Consider the following 23,944-nt stretch of genomic DNA (forward strand, 5'->3'; position numbering starts at 1 on the left):
TATAATTCTATCCTACGCGGCACGACACTTGACAAAAAGTTGGAACGCCAAGTGTCGCTGTCTGATCGCCTGGCTAAAAGTTTAGCTTTATATATTAAGTTATATGATATGATTGGACTTACGGAGTAAAATGACATTACTCATACCAATATAAAATATGATTCTCAATAAATAAAAAAAAAAAAAAAAAAAACGAACTAATTAAATATGGACAAAATAATTTAACACGATTGTAAAAAAATTGATTAAATCAAAACCCACCCACACAACGAATTTGGGCTTATCATTAGAACATAACACAACGACTACGATCACATCATAGGAATCATCAGCACCACCGAGTTACGGCGGTTCAACCACCGATTCCGGCGTAAAATGGATGCAAACGAACTGAAGGAAGGCCTGAAAATCAGAGGAGAAATAGAGCGAGTTAATGGCAAGGAACTGATTGGAATGCTTGCAAATATTGGGTTGATGATAATGGAAAACCTAATCTTGTTTTGGGAATTCACAAGTTCAGGTTATTTCTATATTCCTCTTCTGTTGATTAAAGTAATTATTTCTGTAATTTAGATTGTGAATTATGATTATTGTCATGTACTATGATGATGCTGAATTTTGGTGGTTGATTGTTTTGATTAATGTAAAGATTGAATTATGTCCAATTTTGTAAGACAAATGAGAATTTGTTGAAGGCTAATGATCATTAGCTAGATTGTTGGTCCAATAAAATGTGATAGTATCTAATTTATGCTCTTTCATTGTTTCTTTATTTCATTATCTTTCTTACTGTTCCTAAATGCTGCTGTAAGAACTTTTATTGGGGTTTTTCATTTTAAACAGTAGGTGCACTTTAGTTCCATCACTGAAAGCACTCTTTTTTTTTTTCTTTTCAAGCACTTTAGTTCCAACATGCCACATGGTTTCCAAGGCTATAATGTGTAGTGATATAGGCTGAAATCTCTTTGTGGATGATTACACCGATCAATCAATCAAAGCCTAAATCCCATAAATGGGGTCGGCTACAGAAACCAAAATTGATTATTCCGTGTAGTCATCAACAAATGATTACATGGAATAATCAAATTTGGTTCAGGTAGTCGACCCCACTTATGGGATTAAGGCTTTGATTGATTGATATAGGCTGAAATCTCAATCTTGGTGATCTCGTTGGTAGGAAAACCCTGAGTACATGGCATATGAAACTCCGCTCTTTTTCAATGATGATTGGCTGAACTTGTACCTCGACCAATATTGCATGCATGATGATCCTGACAATCAGGACTCAGGAGAAAAATGAAATTATTTGCTTTGACTACCAATTTGTGTACATGGGACCAGATTGTTGCTATGACTACTGATTTGTGTACTTTCAAATCGGTATGTACGCAATAAACAGGAATACTGTCTTACAAGGTATATGTTATTGCACTGAAGCCCCAACCTTTGTACATAATGTCTTACATACCGATTTGTTTACATTATTGTAGATGTTGCTCTGACTACCGATTTGTGTACATGGGATCAGATGGTTGGGGCTTTAGTGCTGTAACATCTGTCTTGTAAGACAGTATTCCTGTTTATCGTATGCTACTGTCCAGCCCACATGCTCATAACTACTGAGCTTGTTCCTCTTCATCCAGGTACATGGACTTTGGTCAACTAATGTATGTGGGAAAAAATTATGGCCTTTTCTACCTCCTGCTCTACGTCACCTTGTATTTGACAGGTATTCTTGCTAGGTAATGTAAAAGTAGAATATTTGAACATTACTAGATTGTTGGACTGTTATCGTGTAACTGGAGTCATGGACCTGTTTTAGTCTTCCTGTCTTCCTTATAGTAAGAGTAGTTTTATTGCAAGGTTTCACAAAAGACAGAATTTGTGTAAGGTTATCAAATGTGGGTAACATTGCCCCAATTTTTTGGATAGGCTGTTCTGAGGCTTGCCCCTTAAATTCTACTTCGTATTTCACAGTGACATAGCCTTATTATTGTTCTAGATGCCTCTTTAACTCCTCTCCGTGACAGATCACGAAGTTATCTCTTTGAGTAGGTTTTTTAAACAGAACAACTAACACTTGAAAATTATTGAATATAATGAATTATGTCAGTGTATTTTGCTTCATGAAAAAATTATAAATTTATAATGAGAGTCCTTGTCTGTCCCCTGAATCACATAAGAGAAATATAATACATCTTGTGCTTGACATGAGTTAATTCCATAGCTTTCTTTTTCTGCATTGATCTTAATGGCATGAGATTTTCAATTCTTGAGTTATGCTATTACAGTCTACATATACTGTAAAAAAAAAAAAAAAAGTCAAGTTTTCAGAATTTTATCTGCTTTATCTACTTCATCTTATCATATCTGCTACTCTTTGAATTTTCATCACAGGCTATCTGGTTAGAATGTAACAATATTTGTTCCCAGTGGATGGACCATCAGGCATCAAGTGCATAATCTGGTATGACAAAAACTGGTGTGCTTTGTACAGTTTGTTGACTTTTCCATTTGCTTTTCTCCTTTGATGTACGTGCCTGTATTAATTGTTGAATGATGTTCAAGTGCTCAACTTTATAATCTTGCCTATCCATTTTTTACTCTTTAGCGGAGATGCATATTATGAGCACCACCTATTCGATTAAATGTCGGAGAGAGTTAATTGTGTTGAAGTGCCTGTCATTCATCTTGTTCATCTTACTCTGTCTCTAAAACGTGGCAAATCAGAAGCATAATGTTAGTAAGTCCTCTAAATTATACTCCGTACTATTTTTTTAATTTTATTTTCTAATTTGCAGCACTATACCTCATAAGTGTGCTTTACCCATTACGTTATTTAATTCTCCGTTTCCTTAAGTTTGTATCGTTTGAAATATTCCATTTGAATAAAGAGAAACCTCAACCATGATTAATCATCCTAATATAATAAAAGGATTTTCTAGATAATAACACTATTGGTTGAACACCTGGTCTATAATTTGAGCATGTGTATATATGTTACACGTTTCGCAAATGGTATCATATAGGTTCATAAGCAATGGATGTTTGATCCTCTTGAATCTATGAAACAAAGTATTCTTAGTAAAAACTTGTAATGTAAATGTGTAATACCCTTATAAGAGGTATCCCATCCGATTTTCAAGAATCAAGATCATGCAGGCGATCTCTCTTCTTGCTTATAATGTGTAGTTATGTTGTTCTTTCTAAATGATGATACATTAAATCTGATCATCAATGTCTCTAAGCTAAGAAATTTTTTAAATAGTAACCTATTCAGACAGTTTGTTACGAGTATAAGATATGACTGAAAATGTCTTTTATGTGCTTGCAAATCTGTGTTCTCTAATGAGTTCCAGCTATGGTATAATCGGTGTTATTACGTACGGCGGAAAGTAATTAAATGCAATGATATAGTCTAGTTATACTGTGTTTAATATACTAAACTTTTAATCAATAGTTCAATGACGTGATATATATGGCATTTGTGGTCCAAAAGACTGCTCCATTCCATATCTTTGGACTACTTAGACAAAAGCTCTATTAATATTATAGCTGTATAGCATTAAAAGAAAAAGAAAAAAAGTAGTCTTTCTTTATATTTATGCTTGGGTCTACCAGTGTTGAGAATTGACAATTCTCTTATAGTTGGCATAAGAAAAAGCAGCATGAACCTAAAGTATCACAATGCTTCACTAAAAATGAAAGCAGCAATCAAATTGGAATCAAAGCTGGTGTATCTTGTTGCTATACTTAATCAACCAACGAAAACCATATATATCATCTCTAGTCGAAAAATATAGTTCATTGGTTGCCACAAAACAAGATTAGGTCCATAATGTGCCTATGTTATCCCATCTTTTTCTTACTTATGCTCCTGTTTTTCATTCCTATACTACAATGCAGTGCTAGTGAATGCTTAGAAGCAGGTTCCAAGGTCATTGATGGTACTAGCAACAATATTACAGTATCCTCTGGTGGAGTGTTCGAGCTCGGATTCTTCAGTCCTGATGGGAACAACGGTAATACAAGGTATTTGGGCATATGGTATGTTAGTCAGTCCAATCCAAAGGTAATTGTGTGGGTTGCTAATAGAGATAAGCCACTGAAGGAATCTAAGGGCTCCCTTGTAATTCAACAAGGTAAAGCCGAGCTATTGGATGGGAATGGTCTACTGTACTGGTCAACCACTGGGATTCCATCTGCCCAAGTACAGACCACGATACCTGCAAATTCAACTCCTACCTTTAACAATTCCAAAATTTCCAATGATATGTCTCCAACTGCTCTCCGGCGTTGCACTGCTTACCAGCGTTGCACTTATGGTCCTCTAAAAACATTGACAAGGCTGTGTCTGCTTGATAGTGGAAACTTAGTTTTGGTGGATAGAAGTTTGTCAAGACAGGAAAACCCATACTTGTGGCAAAGCTTTGATCACCCAACTGACACATTTCTTCCGGGGATGACTACAGATGGAAGTGTAGTTCTTTCATCGACAACCTTAAAACTGACATCTTGGCAAAATCACAACAACCCAGCTCATAGAAACTTCACATTCCCCCTACAACCTAGCTCGGCTAATGTTTTGTCTATTGTTGAAAATAATGAAAAAGGACATGCTAATTATTGGCAGAGTGGAACGACCCCTTTTGACAAGATTCCAACTGCTTTGTCTAAATTATGGTTTGATGGCACTTCCCCACTTCAGAACAACACACGCCTAGTGATAAACTTCACGGGTCAGATTCAATTTTGGATAAAAAAAAGTGAAGGCTGGTCCTTAAATTGGTCTGAGCCAAGAGATGGTTGTAGTTTGTATGATAAATGCGGTAATTTTGGCAGTTGCAATAGTAACAACGGGAAGATTTGCAAGTGCTTGCCAGGATTCAAGCCTAGTGTAAAGTGGAATTTGGGAGACACTTCTGAGGGTTGTTTACGAAGATCTGCATCTTTTTGTGAAAGGGACAATAGTCTGAGTGACATTTTCTTGACATTTAACATGATGAGAGTGGGAAACAAAACTTGTTCTCCTAGTTCTACTGAAGCAAATTGCACTACCCAGTGTCTTAGTCAATGCAATTGTGTTGCTTACTCTTATGGTCTTGCTGACTGCTCAGGAGCACGCACTTTTGGTGAGAAGAAATGCTTGCTATGGACTGAATTGACTGACTTGCAAGAGGAGTATCCTGATGGAATTACTCTCTTTGTCCGCACAACACGGTCTGATATAGGTATTTTCTTTCCTACTGCTATTTAAATTATTCCCTTTTCCCTCCTCCCTCCATACCATCACAATTGACTCACAAATGGTCGTAGACAATTGTCTTAGCAATAAGATTCAAACAACATAGATCACGAGGAAAAACAGCTTCCATAGGCTCACTGTAATTTAAATGTACAGACAATTGACTTAGATCTGTAATTAGGCCTCAAGAACATAGCCAGAGTGAATGAGCAATAAAATAACTAGTTGCAATAAATCCTTTTGTGACCAAGGAATTACATAGAATGGGCTTAGGCCTTAGAAGTTAAGGATATACTCCTACTATATATTCATATTCAATTGTGTATATACTGGCTATGAAAGAACAAGTTATCTTGATTGTAAAATTAATCCAACTCAATGTGATCATACTATAGTAAATTAGAAAAGGTAATGCTGTCATGCAATGTTGTTAAACCTCGCTGACATGAGTTTTATTGTCCTGTGGCAGACCCAACTTCTAGGGGATGCAGTCCTTGTGGAACCTATATTATTCCCTATCCCTTAAGCACAGGGAGAAATTGTGGGGATCCCTCATACTTCCATTTTCATTGCAACAGTACAACCAGTCAAGTTATATTCTCTACTCCAAGAGGCAACTTCAATGTCACTTCAATTGATCAGGATGCAAAAAACTTTACAATCCAAGTCAGGCATAGTAATTGTGACGATAAATATATCAAGTTGTTTATGTCTCTCAAGGACTCTTTGCCATACACTTTTCAAAACTGCAATGTTGTTAAGGACCAACCTTTAATTCAAGTTAAACAGCCTTTTATTGAAGTTGAGATGAGTTGGCAGCCACCACCAGAATTTCTTTGTCATGCACCCTCAGATTGTAACCAATTCCATCATACTAGCTGCAAATCCACGAATGGGGTGGAAAAGAGGTGCCTCTGTCGATCAAAGTTCCATTGGGATGGCTTGAAGTTGGAATGTACCAAAGGTGAGATGCTTTAACTCAGTTACTCATTTCTTCTGGCAATTGTCTATCAGTACGTGTTTTTCACTAATATCTTATTACTTGAGAGTGGATACTGCTGTAGCTCTGAAAAAATATGTAGTTATCTTTATGTTGTTAATATTCAATTTTGAGCCTATAATATTTCATTACTGTTGTAGTGTTGTTTATGAAATCTTAACTATGTTTGCTTTCTGTCCCATAAAAGTACCTTTTCCTCTCAAGGTTGCAGCTCCTTGCATAGCTGGTGCATTGGCAATTGTTCTTTTGTGCAGTATATTCTTTGTTTGTCATGCCAGGAAAAGAAGAATAAGTAAAAAGCGAGGTAATTCTTATAAATCTATTTTTGCATGCTGCATACTACTAGGTATTAAATATAACATATCAGTTGTGCTGCAAAGAAAGATAATACTTCGTTCGTTAGAAATAGCTGCATTATTTTAATTTTCACTCTTGTCACTGTATAACTTCAACCATTAATATATCAAATTATCATTAAGTAAAAATTATAAATAGTTGATATTTTGAAAGTATATGTTGAATGAATCGAAGAGCATCCTAGATGATGACCGTTTTTTCTCAATCAAAAGTTATCAAAGATAGTCAACGTAGAGTGTGTATATAAGGTAAAAGTCAAAACATTGCAACTATTTCTTAACGTAGGAAGTACATTAGATATGGGTTTCAGTGATAAATTTGCTTTTAGCCACTCTGCACACCCTTCCTGTAAACAAGGATATAAGGAATTACAGGTGGTATCTGTTTACACTGAGTAAGTCCGGCGATTTGACAGGTTCACTTGAATTCAACGAAGATGATACTGCAGGCATAGATGTGCCATTTTTCGATTGGGAAAACATAACAGCTGCTACAAACAACTTTGCGGATGCAAATAGGCTTGGGACAGGGGGTTTCGGTTCTGTGTACATGATAATAATTTTAGAATCTATTTAGACTTGAGAGAATATTATGTTTGCAAGTTTGATAACCTATTATTATGTGGGAAAATGCATTCAGGGAATACTTCCAGATGAGCAGAAAATCGCTGTCAAGAGACTCTCAACTGTATCAGTGCAAGGTGTTGAAGAATTTAGGACTGAGGTTATGTTGATAGCCAAGCTCCAGCATCGGAACCTTGTAAAACTTATTGGGTACTGCATGAAAGCAGATGAGAAGATATTAGTCTATGAGTACATGCCTAATGGAAGCCTAGACTCTTGTTTATTTGGTCCGTTAATTACCAAGTTGGTACCTATCTATGTATAAGATTAATTATTTTTTCTTCTATTAACACTGTCATTTATGTGATATTTTGCGAGAAGATGAAAGGCATATTGTATACTTGGACTGGAAGAAGCGTTTTGACATCATTTTGGGGATCGCTCGGGGCTTGCTTTATCTTCACCAAGACTCAAGACTAAGAATTATTCATCGAGATCTCAAACCAAGCAACATTTTACTTGATGAAGAACTTAATCCAAAAATCAGACTTTGGCATAGCAAGGATTGTTGGTGGGAAGGAAACAGAAGCAAGCACTATGAGAGTAGTTGGAACATAGTAAGTCAGGATATTTAGTAGAGTAAACTAATTCTAAACCTCATCATATAGTGTCACAATTCATGTGCTAATTGCCTTATTTTAAACTGTGATGCAGTGGTTACATGTCACCAGAGTATGCATTAGAAGGGATCTTTTCAGTAAAATCTGATGTTTTCGGTTTTGGCGTGGTTTTATTGGAGACAATAAGTGGTAAAAGGAATTCGAAAATCTTTATGTTTGAGCATGGCCTTAGCTTGCTAGGACATGTAAGTACCTTCAAAAATAAATTGACTGATTTATTTAATTTTGATTTTAGACTGACTTAATGTTATCTACTATCTAGGCCTGGAAATTATGGAATGAAGATAAAGGACTAGAATTGATGGACTCAAAACTCAACGAATCCTGCTCTCCGTCAGAAGTTCTGAAGTGCATTCATATTGGGTTGTTGTGCGTACAAGAGGACCCAAGTGACCGTCCCACCATGTCAACCGTAGTTCATATGCTGAGTGGGGAAAATGCCTCTCTTCCACTTGCCAAACAACCAGCTTTCATGAATCGAAAACCATTATCAGAGAATGCCTCGTCTTCCAGTGCAATTGATTCAAGCGTGAATGAGGAGATGACTGTATCTACAATAGGCCGGTAACTGATAGTTCCCATTGGAATAAAACTGAAAGAATCTGGCTTGTGTGGCATTGTGGTTGGGTGTATGGTTATGTAATATGCTGAAACCGAAAGCCTGTTGGCTGTTGCATTTCTTATAACCTAATTCCTTTAACTGTCAAAAGTTGTCAGATATTCAGCAATTTTAGTTATTTGTATAAACTCATGAAAGAATTTTGTAAAGATTGTATTACTCATAGTTTTCAATTATATGTAGACTATATACAGACAATACAGTAACAGACCCAGTTCAAAAATGTCATTTCATTCAAAGGCTGGTTGCGGTAGAGAATATATTTCTTCATATGTTAAGAATTATGTAAAATTTTAAAGTAGGAAAACATTAGCAAGCATATAAAAAAAATAATAAATAAATAACATTTGGATCATCTTCTCTATATAAATCGGTCACATTCATGAATGAGCTCATTCCACTTAGCTCTTTTTCATTAACTTATTCAATATTTTAAAGTGAAATTACATTTACACCCCAATTTAATCTAAAACGCTATCTCAATTACCTATTCTCATAATTAGCTTATTAGTCATTTCGCATAAACAAACTTAAGTATATCAGATATTTACCAAACATTTTTACATAATCCACTAATACAATCACTTACTCGAATCAGTTAATACAATCATCTTTTTAAAAGCAATAAATATAATCAAATTAAGCTTCTAGCTTTTCATTAAACATGGATTATATATGTTACTTGCACTCTTCATTTCACTTTAAGTTTATGTGTCACTTCCTCGACACTAGAATATGAGTTAGACACTTGACTAATTATAAAAGTCTTGCACAAAATAGTTGAGTCGAGCACCCGACACGTATTTGTGGTTGTATGACTTCTAATTCATTTCTCAATGTGTTCAACTAGACTATTTTGCAAGACTTTTTATGAATAAGATACGTGTCATATAGTCGAGTCCAATAATTACTACACCCGATAGCAAAGATAGTATGTGTTCTTACTCATTTCTTGATGAACCCAACATGTGGCATGTATCCTTGATTGATTATGAACACTTTTTAATATTTCCCTCGCTTCTTGTAAATGTATCACTTTTTAAATAAAAAGAAGTTTTTATTTAGATTCATCATTTTTCTTTCTAACCAATCAATTCTCTTCATCTCTCTTTTCACATGGACACCATTTAATTTTTTTTTTCTCTTTACCTTTCTCTGTTCCATAAAGATCGTATAAACCAAAATGCTGATGAAAAAAAAAAAAAAACCCAAAATAATCAACTAAAAAACGGAGGAAGTACCTCCGTTACATATTATTTGCACCGTTTTGACCTAAAGTAGAGAGGGAAAATGTCCATTGCAAATAATATATAACGGATGTAGTATAAATTATCGGGCTTACAATTGGGCCAATATTTCTTAAATGCCTCAAATTTATGGGCTTATAGCAACAAAACACTAACACAACGAGTTACAGCGTGTGGAATCGTGAGCGCCACCGAGTTACAGCGGAGCTTCCGAGTCAACCACCGATTCCGGCGGAAAAATGGATGCTAACGAACTGAAGAAAGGCCTCAAAATTGGAGGAGAAATCGAGCGAGTAAATGGCAAGGAACTCAGTTACACCGACTTCGTTGAGAGGTACCTCGCCAAAAATCAACCCGTAGTTTTGACAGGTTTAATGGATGATTGGAAAGCTTGCGAAGATTGGGTTGATGATTATGGAAAACCTAATCTTGGTTTCTTCTCTAATCAATTTGGGAATTCTCAAGTTCAGGTTATTCTTATTTTCCTCTTCTGTTGATTAAAGTAATTGTTTCCGTAATTAGTTAATGGATGTTGTAATTATGATTAATGTCATCTATAATTGTACCTGATTTATGATGTTTGTGAGAATGTGGCTTCTTATTTAGGGATGGAGGGAGTAATGTTTGATTAGTGTAAAGTTTAATAGAAAAGCGAAATCAGGCCTTTTGGATAATGGAGTGGTATTCATTGTTATGAAGCAGTTGAATGTTGTAAATCAGTAAATGTGTATGATTGATTATGATAGATGTCTTAAGCTTTTGATACATGATGGTTGATTATGATTTTTGGTTCATGTTGTTACATTTGTCTATTTGTTATGATTTTTTCTATGATTGATGAGAGATGTGTACAAACTAGGTTTATTCGTCGTTTTGGTTAGTTCCCTCGTATTATTAGGGCTATGTGACAATGTGAATCACCGAAGATTTGGGCTGCTTGATGATTCCTACTAATATGCAGCAATGCTCTGCAAGGATAGCTATTATTGTTATTAATATTTTGATCATGTGTTCGAATTTGATGTGGATTTGTTGACAGACTAGCTGTTTGATGTTGCTTTTTGATGGTCCATTTAATCAATTACCGTTAGACTGAACTTCAAGTCTTCAGCTGGAGGATTGTCATTCCCACTTTATACATCTAATAGATATCAATGCCTTTTTATTCCTTTTGAATTCCTCTTTACACAATACGTGTCTTCACTGCGCTTTAGAGTTCATGGTCATCGCCATAAACCACATGAGGCCATAAAAGATGCTGTCCTTTACAGTTTAATATCAGGAGATTTGACCTGTATTTCCTGCTTATGTAGAATGTGTGTGCCGTGATGTACTATAGTTGGTCAAAATCAAATTGCTACTTTGTGGCATTTTACATTGTCTAGTGATGCATGATATGCAGATTGCGGACTGTTATAGCATGGAATTTACCGATCAAAGAAGAGAAGAAATGTCTGTTTCAGAGTTCATTAAATACTGGGCCGCACTAAATGGAGATAACAGTGAGGTTCATCACATTGTTTCCACTGATGGCTGCAGTGACAAGTCCTTTTTATATTTGAAAGACTGGCACTTTGTTAAGGTATAAGCTGAAATCAGGCCCTCATGCATTCTGTCATTTAATTTATGGCTCTTTTGCTCTCTAATTTTTTGTTTATAAAAGTAAGTCTGATTTCTATTTTGGATGGCGAAAGGAGAATGTTTCTTAACTGAGAAGCTCCATGTGGGACATTCTAACATATATATTGAGAAACTTATTTTTGTAATGTAGATTTCCTAATAAATCTTATTCTTGCACACAAATTGTTGATACGGCTTTGCAGGAGGCAGTTGTGCACTGCTACAGATTTTGCTTATTTTGTTTGTGTTTGTGGAATGCTCTTCAATCTATGCATGATGTACATTTACTTTTCTTGTCATTCAAGAGTGTGACACAATGTGGTGCTTCCATTCTAGGTAATGGAGGGAGCACCTGGTTGCACTTAATGAAGCATAAGTTTTGAAGTCTTTCCCTTAAGTTTTCTAGAAGGCCAATGACCATTAGCTAGATTGTTGAGGAAATGAAATCTACGAATGACAATAATATGCGGTACTTATGCTCTTTTATCGTTTCTTTAATTCATTATCTTTCTGATTGTTCCTAAATGCTGCTGTAAGAGTTTGGGGATAACCTGCCATTCTTAAAGACACATGTAGTTCTTAATGTTGGTCTAAAAAGATTGTTGTGCCAGTAAGCTACGTGAGGTTTTTCATTATAAACAGTGGGTGCACTTTAGTTCCACAACTGAAAGCACTTTTTTTCATTATTATGTCCAACATGGTTGTTTATTTTATTATCATTTTGGTTTTCCAGACATAATTTGTAGTGATTTTGGCTGAAATCTCAATCTTGGTGATCTTGTTGGTAGGAATACCCTGAGTACAAGGCATATGAGACTCCACTCTTTTTCAATGATGATTGGCTGAACTTGTACCTGGACCAGTATCGCATGCATGATGATCCTGACTATCAGGAGAGAAATGAAATTTGTTGCTCTGACTACCGTTTTGTGTATATGGGACCAAAAGGTTGGGGCTTCAGTGCAGTAGCATCTATCTTGTAAGACAATTTTTCTGTTTATTGTATGCTACTGACCAGCCCACAGGCTCATAACTACTGAGCTTGTTCCTCTTCATCTAGGTACATGGACCCCTCTGCATGCTGATGTTTTCAGGTCATACAGTTGGTCAGCAAATGTATGTGGGACAAAATTATGGCTTTTTCTACCTCCTGCTCAACGTCACCTTGTATTTGACAGGTATTCTTGCTAGGTAATGTTAAAGTAGGATATGTGAACATTAATAGATTGTTGGACTTTTATCGTGTAACGGGAGTTGTGAACCCATTTTAAGTCTTCATTTTAATGTTTCACAGAAGACAGAATTTGTTTAGGCTTATCAAATGTGGGCATCTTTACCCCAATCGTTTGGAGAGGCTGTTCTGAGGCTTGCCCCTTAAATTCTACTTTGTAGTTCACAGTGAGATAGCCTTATTATTGTATCTAGGCACCTCTGTTAGTCCTCTGAATCCTGTCTGTGACAGATCATGAAGCTATCTCTTTGAGTAGTTTTTTTAGGCAGAACAACTGACGCTTGCAAATTATTGAAAATAGGGAATTTTGTATGTATGTCTTGCTTCATGAAAAAAATATTATGAGAGTATCTGTCTTTTATGTTCATTTGAATCACATATGAGAAATATTATCTATATTGTGCTTGACATGAGTTTTTTTGCATGGTTTTCTTTTTCTGCATTGGATCCCAGTGGCATGAAATTTTCAATTCTTGAGTCATGTTATTACATTCTACATATACTTGGAAAAATAAAAGGGAGTTTTCAGAATTTTATCTGCTTTTTTTTCTTTTAGTAAACGAATTTTATCTGCTTTATCTACTTCATCTGATCATACCTGCTACTTGTTAATTTTTACTTCAATGAACGCAGGCATTTTAAAAGTTCTGTGTACAATATATTTGAGGATGTCAATCATTCAAAGTTCCCTGGTTTTAAGAAGGTAGCTTATATTTTGCTTGCTTGCTTGAGTTTCCTGGCAAACTTATGAAGCATTCTTTGGGCATGAATTTACTCTCTTGAATTTTCATCACAGGCTATCTGGTTAGAATGTACCCAATTAAAGAATGAAATAATATTTGTTCCCAGTGGATGGTACCATCAAGTGCATAATCTGGTATGACAAAAATTGGTGTGCTTTGTACAATTTGTTGACTTTTCCATTTGTTTTGCCTCTTTGATGTACGTGCCTGTATTAATTGTTGCTATTGATATTGAATAATGTCATTTAAGATAATTATTTCTGGCCTATTGCTCTTGGAGCTGGCGAACACATTTATAATTGCAACTGATTGGTGTAGACATGATCTAATTGTGATTAATCTAAAATTTTGATTCCTGATGATAGTATCAAAAAAAAAAAAACACCCTAGTTCCCTTCTAGATTTCCGATCCTCTTATCTATATTGCATTTGGGTTGCAACAATTTCATTGATGGCAATTTATACTTTTTAGTTTTTTCCAGGAAGATGCAATATCTATCAATCACAATTGGTTCAATGGTTATAATCTTGACTGGGTGGTAAGTTAATAGATGATACCTTTCAGTTGATGATTAGCGGGAATATAGAATGCCATGCAATTGATTTTGTGGTTGTCTTATACAGTGGGATTTGCTTGAAGGGGACTACAATGAGGCTAAGGAGCTAATAGAGGATGTAAGGGACATATGTGATGATTTTGAGAGCCTCTGCCAGCGTAATCTTGCTGCTAATACAGGTAGGCAATTCAGGAAGCTTTAAATCTATGACAATACAAGTATAGCATCATATTTAAAACCGCATAGTGCAAGGCAAGCCCAATTATTTGAAGAATTTTGAAGTTGGTCTGATAGACGGGTATGACAGTGCTTGTTAGAATGTGGTGTTACCAGAAGACAGCTATGGGCTATTTTTAGAGATCTTTTATTTGTTTTATGCTACCAATGTAAATAATCTAAAGGGTGCCCATGTACTAATTATGTTTCATGATATTGGCTCCTTATACCTCTATCTCATTATTTTTTCTTCATACAGGCATGAACTTCATTGATTTCTTCACCTTCATTGTACGCATGTCTATTGCCAACTTGCTCCATCTTTCTAATCATGCTGAAGGTTGCAATAATGATTATACGGCTTTATTTTCTTGGGCTGAGCATACTATATCAAATCTGATGTCTATCAGGAGAGTTGCTTCAAGAATGGAATCCACATGTCTAACAGAAGACAAGCCAGCCCTGTTGGATATCCAGAAGATCTGGAGGGACCCTTCTTTTGTACAACTGTACTCTGCTCTGAGCAGAACATTTGAAAAACTTCATGGTCAATGCAGTCATAAATATGAAGGTGAAGATGCCCTACAGAATGAGATCAAACATCATGATTTCATCATTGCAACTGGATCAGTTGTTTCAAATTCAAGAAGCCTTATCAGCTTAATTGACTGCAATCTGAAAGATTATAAACTTCTTTCAGATAAATTACTGGTTGATGAGCGACAGAAGAAACGTTAGCATCTTCATAGAACTTTTTACAACATTCATCTTGAGGTGATGTTGCAATGGAAATTGATTAACAGCATTGTTTCCAATGAAGATAATTCTAGGGTTGCTTAAGGTCTCCTATGTGTACATCTTGTCTTCTGTGGTAAAAAAATCCTCTAGTTAGGCAATGCAAGGTATGTGCCTTTCTGCCTTTAGCTGATGAACTGACTTGATACTAGCTTGATGTATTGTTCTTCAATGCTTTTTGGTGGCTAGATCAAGGGACAAGTATTTGATTTTCTCGCTTTGTACATGTTCTCTTTGTTAAGGCCTTGACGCTCTTGAGAAACAACGAGTCTGTCACTCCTTTGTCCACTTGTCCAGCATGTTTGTTGTATTCTGGAATATCCTATTAATAGCAGCTTACCTATTTTTTCCATATGCTGCCTGCTTTAATTTTTGACATTTAACAATGTTACCTAGTATTTACACCTTTTAATGAGAATTTTTTTTCACTATTTTGAGGCTACTTTTTCTGTTAAATGAGAACTTTTCAGTTTAATGAGAATTTTTTCTCTATTTCGAGTTTCCTTTTAATGTCTTTCCATAGATAGTGTGAAATTGTCTCACTCAAGATTTACTCATGTATCTTAAATGTTTTGAGTGTAGATACACCCACGCAAATAGCTTTTATGGAAATAAACACTCTAGTGACATAGAATCTTGCTGTTGGTTTATTTTGCAAATTCTAGTGGTAGCAATAAAAGGTTTGGAGAGTTTCAAAACTCAGATAATAGATTGTAGTTATAATATCAGCAACTGGTGAGCTTTGAAATTGCCTACGTATTATTGTCCTTCTTCCATCTAGCATGTCTAAGAGTATGATCGAATTATGTTTTGCATTGCTATAGTCATTTGAGCACATATTTGACGCTTAAGGCTTTATTGGAGTACACTTGTTCATCTCTTTGGTCACATTGCAATAGTTTACTCAGACTATCTTGGGCAGAAACAGTTTAGATTCTTGAAAGATGTATTTTCTATATGCTGTCTTTTTGGAGTGAATTATGTTCTTGAAAATTACACATGCAAGCCCATGGTGTGATTTACTTAAAAGTTTTTAAAAACTGAAATTGTTTGGTAATTGGTGCATAAACCAGCTCTCAACTTCTCATTTTTGTCAACTTTGACCAATTGTTTTTAATTGCAATATCATTATAATTTATTATACCTATAAATTATATTCTATGGATATATGCAAGCTTTTTAAAACTTTTATTTAGAAAGGACTTTTTACATTATTTGATAGATTTTATAATATAAACAATAGTCAAAGTTACGAGGTTTGACCTCCATAATCAAATGTGACCTATTGTGATAGAGATTTAAACTAAATTAATTAGAAGCGATAACTAGACTAATTGCAATTGAAAGCTATGAGAGATTTCTTTAATCTGAAACCAGGTATTCGGTTGCGAGCCCACTAAACCCTGCTTATAAGAAGGTAGCACGGGAAGAAATTACATAACTGCATTTTGCTATATTGAATTTATACCTCAGTGATGTATCTATTTATGCGACATTATCTTTGTTTAATTGACTAATGATTGTGTATTGAACGATATATATATTTGATTAGGTGTTAATAAATATGTGACATTCTTGGTTTCTGTTCACTTCTTTATTTATTGAAGTTATGTGCGAATTACTCCTATATTTTGATGAATAGTTTTTTGGTCATAGCTGGGTTAGACATGATGTTCTAATTTCTTCTTCTTCTGCAGTGAGCACATGCTAAGATTGCTAACCCTTGTGTTATGGTGATTTTAGGTCAGTTTCTTACACTTTCCTATGTTTCATGTTTTCCCTATTTCATAGACCTAGGTAAAACAATATCTTCTTGCATGTCTTTCATATTTTTAGTCCCTTAATTAATCTCCTTGCCTCCTAATATTTGAAAATCTCCCTAAAATACTTATTTCTTATAAATAAAATAAAAAAGGATAGGAGGGACAAACTGTTTTATCACAATTGTTTTTGTAGGGTCAACTCCTTTCTAAGCTGACTACCTAGATCATCTATTTCCTCACATTCAAGTGATTTCATAAATTCTAGCTCATATTTAGATTCTTGGAAGCTGTATTTTATTAAGATTAGATGCTCTGCTGTTGGATTTAAACTTGTTAAAAGTCATAGATGCACATGCATGCCCTTGTATTATGTGAACTTCTTATCATCTTATGTAGAACTTTCGAATAGCTTGGATTTTCCCTTTCACTCGCGGACTTCAAAGCATCATGGATTTCCTCAACTCTGTGGACTTTGGTAAATCCTGTGTTGCTTGGATTATAATATAAGTGTCCAACACTTTAACATGGATCAGTGTCAAAGTGTCAAATACAGCCATTTTATGATATTAACTTTGCATGATTTTGGTCTAAAATGAAGTGTTTAATACCTATATCAAGTGTTGAGTTTCCAACACGATAAGGAGTGAGGAGTCAGAGTAACATAGGCGTAAATCTGATTTTGTTTGTAATTTGATGGTACATGCGTCTGGTCTCACACTAAAATTCAATTTACTATGATGTATACTTGTATCAGTTGTATGTTGGTAATGCAAATTTGCTTATATAACTTTCTTGAGGTCTTGAAGAATGACAAGGATAATTAAGCCTTGCAAACATTTTGTAGGGTTTGCTGCACAAAACCTTCAAAACAGCAATTAAGATTGGTACTTTATGCTGGCTTTCTCCTAGATCTGTCATTTTGGAAAAAAAAATGGACTACTCTCTTCTTTTTGATATATTTTTGTGTTTTTTTTTCTTACTGTTTGTAATGCTTTGTCATATCTTATATAGATAGTATTACTTCCTCCATTGGAAAATGAGAGACACGTATACTAGATAGAATGCTAGGGAAAAGGTGTCAAGTTTATTAAAAGATCTATAGATTATACTTAGATTTTCAAGAGTGGTGGAGTGAGGATGTGCATAAAATTACTTCATTATAGAATGATTTAGTGAATTCATGGTGAATCCTTAATTATAAAAGGTTGGGATAATGTGACAAACTGACAATATATTTCAAACGAAGTAGAGAGGGATTACTGGACTGCGTGTGAGTAATTTTTACAAATATATTTATGTGATACAAATTATCAATAAACCAATAATAGCACTTATTATGTGATTTATTAACAGGTATTTGGCATATGTAGCTTGTGTTCATTTCTTTATTCATTTGAGATTTGTCTATTGACAGTTGTGCCTTATTTAATTCTTGATAGATCATATTTTTTAGTTCTAATTGAACAAGACATGTTCTAAAATTTTCTCCTCCTGCAGCAGACACATGCTAACCATTGTGTTGTGGGAAATTTCAAGTCAGATGCTCGGGCATTTGAAGTTTCATGTTTTCTCCCCATTTCACGAAACTAGGTAAGATCGATATCCTCGTGTACTTCCTTCTTAAATTGATCCATGTCTTACTCTACCTATCTTCTAAAATTTAGCAAATGTTGTTGGTTATAGTTAAGAAATGTTTCAATACAATAGGAGGGACAACATTGGAACACAACACAATGGACTATATTATCTATAAACAACTTGTATTTTTCAGATATACAGTGGTTTTCATTGAACAATTCATTGTTGGAGAAGTAATAATCTTCTAAAATATTGATACTTATAACCTAACTTGAGTGAAGGCATGAGGAGGAAAAATAACAATCAAAATCACAGTTCTCTATTTTTTTTTTAAGGACATCTTACATTTCTACCAGGTCCTCCATAATAGAAGTAATTACCCCATACATTATTTCTTCCTTGTCTTATATTGTAGCAATTAGGATGATCAGCCAGGAGTCGAAGATTTGACAAAGGGATCAAGTTATTATCCCAATCAACTAGTTGTAAATTACGAAAATATGCTGCCTTTGTGAACCCTTCATCTGCAAAATGGCCACTACCCATTTGAGTGGATGTATGGAAACCTGAGGATCTGCTATTAACAATTTCTCCACCAAACTGAATCATGTTGGCATGCATCCTTAAGTGGCTAAACAAAAATGCCGGCCAGTACCCGATTAGTTGCCCTGATCCAAGTTCAAGCCACCAGTGTCCATGCTTAGGGTCCTGCATACAAAATACTCATCTTTAGATAGTTTTTTCACAAAAGAAAAGTATTTCGTCTGGAAATATAGCAACATGGTTTATTGGTTTGGTCTTTATCTACTTCTTGTTCATGTCATTGTGCAGTGCTTGCAGAGAATATATAGTTGTGAAAACGACTCTGAAGATACATAGTTGTGAAAATGACTCTGTACTTCTTCATGTACCTAGTATTTGTCATTTCCTAGGGAGTCTTGTCTTCTTCTACCCCTAATTTTCTAGGTCCTAATTGATTGAACAAGCAGTTCAAATTTTAAACTTATAAAGTATATGATTGCCTTTGAGTTCGGTAACTGTAGTCAATAGTTGACATACTATACACTGCATAAGCAAATTTTGACTAGAAGTGAATCCAATATTTCAATCAAATCCTGATAGCTGAACTAAAATACGATGATTTTGACTACATCTTTTAGGAGTCCAAATCAGATCAAGCTTATTGCCTAGACAGATGAGACCAATGTCTTCCTTGGTCAGCTAGTTTGAAAAATGTGTGAATCTCATGCTACATGCTTTGCTTTTTTGCCCTCTAATTATTGAATTCGGAAATGACTTATAAATAAGTGATATTTGTTCTTCAACTCAGGATCTATATATGTGATTAACGGTTGATTAGAAATTGAGTTGAAATATTATAACTATCCTTTATTATGTAAGACTTTACTTCTTCATTGTGTTACAACTCACAAGTAGGTAGGTAGTTAAAGGTACTATAATAATAAACAAGTATTAAGTAATCTTACTAAATTTAGAAAGTGGGTTATTAATTTGGGATGATTAAATTATAAAAAATAAAAATGTGGCTAACTATTTAGAAAACAGAGGGAATAATAATTTGTAAGTTGTGTATTTTAATGAGACTAGAATATTTAAACTTGCCTTCCAAACTGTGATACTAATGTCGAATTGTCTACCCTTGAAGGATGATCTTGGGGAAATAGCTGCTCCGATGGCGATCTTGGAGTTAGTCTGAACAAAGCCTGAACACAACAGGTTGTAGCATCCAGTGGCCTGGTATGCATCCGTCTGTACAGAAAATCAAACAAATATGTTGATATTAATCACTGTCGTACATGATATATACTGCAATTCATAATGAAAAACAACAGAACTATGAACATACCGTCCAGTACGTGAAGAACCTCGGGTATTTATCACCATATAAAGCTGGATTTATCTGAGGAAAAAATTATAAAATTGGATAAGTAATATTGTCTATATAGAAACCAAGTAGTTTCTTTTTTAGTTGATAATATGGTAGTAAGTATATCTGATATACTTGCCTGCCAGCCTGCTTCTATGGTATTAAGGTCATTGCCAAATGAACCAGAGATGATCCATAGTTGAGACAAGCTAAACTCGTATGGATTAGTAACTTGAGGTGTCCAAACATTCATACTGGCTTTAGCACCATAAAACTGTTGTCCATTAACGAATGCCACCGCGTGCTGTGAATAGAAAATCATGTGTTAGACATCCGTACATGCTGATTTGAATCATAGCTTTCGAATGTGATCAATTCCAATGTGCCATTGTTAAGAAGCAATGCTTCACTGTTTTTTTAAGTATGTGGTAAACCGTTTGCTTCTGCAATATTTTTACTCTGTTAATCTGTTTGTGTTTTGATATTCAGAAAGTGTTGAACATTCTCTAACCTCATGACCACTACCATCCGAATCTCGCCTCACAATTCTTCTAGGCTTTCTTCCAAATCTTCCAAATTTACTGGCTCTCAAGATATCCTCTTCTGTAGTTCTTCTGATTGGTATAGTTCCATTTGGGCATGATTCTCCAGATTCTGTCCATTGCTGAATGCTGTGTGTTACTTCATCAACAGAGTCAATACCCTTTGGCCTATCTGGTGGATCCTGTGAATGAAAAATCAACAATTTCATCGTTACATATCATGAAACATATGTTTAATTGTTTCGCCTCAAACTTTGATTGTTGCAAATGTTCATTACCAGTGGCTTTTGCCCCTTGAGCTCAGGATGATCGAAAGCTGGTTGAAGATGAGATGGAACGCAGTCTATCAAGTCACCGTCAGAACTCTGTCATAGGAAAACAAATAAAACGTATGATTAAATTTTGAACATGCATGTATCCTAGTGTTTAGATGCTGTTTACCAAAAAAAAAAAAAAAAAAAAAAAAACATGGCGACTATTTTTGTATACACAACAGGGCATGCCTTAATAGTCTTGACAGCAGGTTTGTTGATTTTCTTGAGATGAGCTCTGATTCTTCTTAATTTCTGCAGCTCTTTTTCCGGCTCGAACGTTTGGTTGTTTGGCAACGAGAGCGCGGGGCTAAGAATGGAAGCGACAATGAGGAGGGAAACAACAAATTTGACAATAAATGAAGAACAACTACTTCTTCTTGGAGCCATGTAGGTTAGAATTCTGAAGTTTATATGTCTGCTTTCTTTGTTTCTTTTGCTTGAAATAATTTGTGGGTTTTTTGTATGTATTACTCTTGTCTTCTATGATGAGCTAACACTAGAAGTCTGTTATTCTATGATTTTGTCCTTAAGAGGAAGGTTTTATTCTATTGCTTCCAAAAACCAAACTTAGAGGCGTTCAAAGGAAGCAGGGGCTCGATCTTACTGCCTCACCATTTCCAATGATTTAGAAACCACAACACCCCCTCCCATTCTCTTAGGCACACAAACAGACAGCTAAGCTCCCTTTCTTTAATAGATTCCTGTGTCTTGGTTTTTGGTCTGACACACCCTTAAGTAAGGTCCCCCAATCTTATTTAAAGCAGACCATTTGGATACTTGTGTTTACTTAGTTTAACTTTACCCATAATGCGTTGACAGCTCCCAAAAAAGGTACTTCTTTTCTTAGTGTGTGTGCATGTGTATGTGTGTGTGAAATGAGAAGGAATTATAACTTACCGTGCTGTCAAAATAAAAATTTAAACCCTAATATTAGCGGGTTCCAAAAGATTCAAATGTACACGACTTTATCTTACCAGTATTCTGCATAGATTTGAGAATGTAGTGTACTCCGTATTTAATTAAGCAACATCTTTATATAAATAAAGTTATAAATATCAAATGAATCTTAACCTATACTCTATAGAATATTAGCTATATTACTATATACAATGTCCTCTTGAATTTAGTTGCAACATTACTAGTTTAAATTATACTATCAGCGTGAGAACGAGTGGTGAATTATCACACCACCTATTGGCTAGTTAAATAAATTCTTTTGTCAGAAACTGGAGAAAGAGTGGTCAAAATCTTGGTGATGATTTGTATCAAAAAATTTCTTCCCATAGTGCAGTAATTTGGAATTTTTGCTTCTTACTTTTAATAAAAACAATTTTTTTTGCCTTAAATGGTGAATAATGCTGACTGCATTTTCCTTCCACTAACCTCACCTGTAAACCTGTAACCTGCTTTTTCCATCCTTGAACATTATTATGTCCTGTGAAACTATAGTACCATTAAGATCATGATGTTGGTACCACATTGAAAGCTAGTGCTATACTGGTGGGGTTAAAAGCATGGCTTGAATTCTTGAAATTTCAAAAATGGGCCATATTATTTCAGATCATATCTAAATAATAATGATTTAGAAATCTCATTATAATCTTTCTTTTGAAGTTTCTTTGTACTGTGAAGTAAAAACTCCAGACTTTTATTATTTTACCTTTGGAAATAATAATGACTAATTGAGCCTTATATTCATTAGATAACAAATTAAAAGGAAGGCTTAATTATTTGTCCTTAATTACTTAGGGATACTGGTAATCTAAAGGGACAATGATATAGTTGGAATTTAATTCTTAGATACCACTCACAAATACATTACAAGTATCAACCATATTAGCTTTTTTTATTGTTAACACGGAGTACCTTAATTAGTTAATTATATACTCCATATCTAAAATGTGCACCATGTGCATGTTGCTTTTACCTATAAAACTTATGTGCACGGCAGCAGAGGCTCCCGTTTGTGTTTATTGATATGCATGTTTGTATTTCTGTTCTTTTATTTCAGAAAACTGTTGTTGGTGACACTCTAGAAATTCTTGACAATTTGAATTTCCTAAAAGAGATGTGAAATCATCCAAAGTTCACCAATCAGTTACAGTATACTACTACTAGTCTACTATGGTTCGTTTTGAAGGCAAGGAAAGAATTAAAAAAAGAAAAGAGTAATTGTCACATAAATTTTAGCACTATTGAAGTTTCTATTGATGCTCTATTTCTTTCGGCAAGTCAAGCATGTGCTCTTCAAAGGGTACCTCTTGACTCTTGTCACTATCAAATAGTCTTGATGTACCAATCTTAACTAAATTTTGAAAAGGCATAAAGAAGTTTAATGGAGCATTTTCCATCCTTTTTTTTATATATATATTCTTGTATCCTCTATCATGTAGAGAAAATCATAGTAAATCTCCAAGGTCATTAAATTTGTCCATTTTCATATCTTTTGGTACTTTGGAATTTGGATGGCATAGACGCGTAGAAAATAAGTAATGGTAATGCTTTAAAGACTTGTCGTTGACATACTTCTTCTATTACGTTCTATGATTGTGGATTTGTGGTAGTACTTTAGAGGCTTGTGAGTATTAGGACTACCAGTATTTAAGCGACCCTAGACGATAACCTCTATCTATAACAAATTGGATCTTTTTTGGTTTATAGACATGAAATTAACACATTTGGGTCGGCAGATATCACCTCCCTTTCAGAAGAAGAAACAGGAGTAAACTGTGGGTGTTATAAGTAAATGCATTGCTTGAAACGGTTGTACACGCTCAATCTGGTGCGATTAGATGGTTAGGCCCACTGTCATTGACACAATATTATGGCATTTCCATCTGATGGAAAATTACTTGAATGGCTTGTATTTTGAGCCATTTATTGCTGTCCTGCACCCATTGTACAATTTTCAGCTACTTGTTTAATGAAAAAAATAAGAAAGGCAAAAATGGGTAGTAATTCCTTACTGGTTTTTGTTATATGCATC

General features: G+C 34.8%; 3 protein-coding genes across 6 annotated transcripts; 2 read left to right on the plus strand and 1 right to left on the minus strand.

Moving 5' to 3' along the window:
- The first annotated feature begins 2,764 nt into the window (after nt 1-2,764).
- LOC110700355 (G-type lectin S-receptor-like serine/threonine-protein kinase At4g03230) lies at nt 2,765-8,672 on the plus strand. The gene is given in 9 exon segments (XM_021877882.1): nt 2,765-5,231; nt 5,715-6,209; nt 6,433-6,549; nt 7,018-7,154; nt 7,242-7,452; nt 7,547-7,706; nt 7,708-7,782; nt 7,880-8,030; nt 8,108-8,672. Coding segments are annotated over 9 exon segments (3,045 nt in total). The 5' UTR covers nt 2,765-3,838; the 3' UTR covers nt 8,414-8,672.
- Nucleotides 8,673-9,414: 742 nt separating this feature from the next.
- LOC110700360 (jmjC domain-containing protein 4-like) lies at nt 9,415-18,269 on the plus strand. 4 transcript variants are annotated; one of them, XR_002507197.1, is made up of 13 exons: nt 9,415-10,181; nt 11,114-11,293; nt 12,120-12,279; nt 12,392-12,509; nt 13,196-13,265; nt 13,359-13,439; nt 13,788-13,844; nt 13,930-14,041; nt 14,338-14,649; nt 14,779-14,980; nt 16,571-16,616; nt 17,033-17,111; nt 18,134-18,269. XR_002507197.1 is itself a non-coding variant. In XM_021877887.1 (9 exons), exons 1-9 carry the CDS (start codon nt 9,951-9,953, stop codon nt 14,814-14,816), a joined length of 1,488 nt encoding a protein of 495 aa, XP_021733579.1. In that variant the 5' UTR covers nt 9,415-9,950; the 3' UTR covers nt 14,817-16,068. The 4 variants fall into 4 exon arrangements, 1 of the variants encoding a protein (XP_021733579.1); XR_002507195.1 differs by having other exon boundaries at nt 14,338-14,980; XR_002507196.1 differs by lacking the exon at nt 17,033-17,111 and having other exon boundaries at nt 14,338-14,980.
- An 88-nt stretch (nt 18,270-18,357) lies between these two features.
- Nucleotides 18,358-21,945, minus strand: LOC110700361. Its single transcript, XM_021877888.1, has 7 exons — nt 21,148-21,945; nt 20,923-21,009; nt 20,614-20,826; nt 20,242-20,406; nt 20,082-20,135; nt 19,838-19,984; nt 18,358-18,922 (listed from the first exon to the last, which is right to left on the minus strand). Exons 1-7 carry the CDS (start codon nt 21,343-21,345, stop codon nt 18,545-18,547), a joined length of 1,242 nt encoding a protein of 413 aa, XP_021733580.1. The 5' UTR covers nt 21,346-21,945; the 3' UTR covers nt 18,358-18,544.
- Between the last annotated feature and the right edge of the window lie 1,999 nt (nt 21,946-23,944).

The sequence above is a fragment of the Chenopodium quinoa genome, unplaced genomic scaffold (assembly GCF_001683475.1).
Source record: "Chenopodium quinoa cultivar QQ74 unplaced genomic scaffold, ASM168347v1, whole genome shotgun sequence".
Taxonomy (NCBI): domain Eukaryota; kingdom Viridiplantae; phylum Streptophyta; class Magnoliopsida; order Caryophyllales; family Amaranthaceae; genus Chenopodium; species Chenopodium quinoa.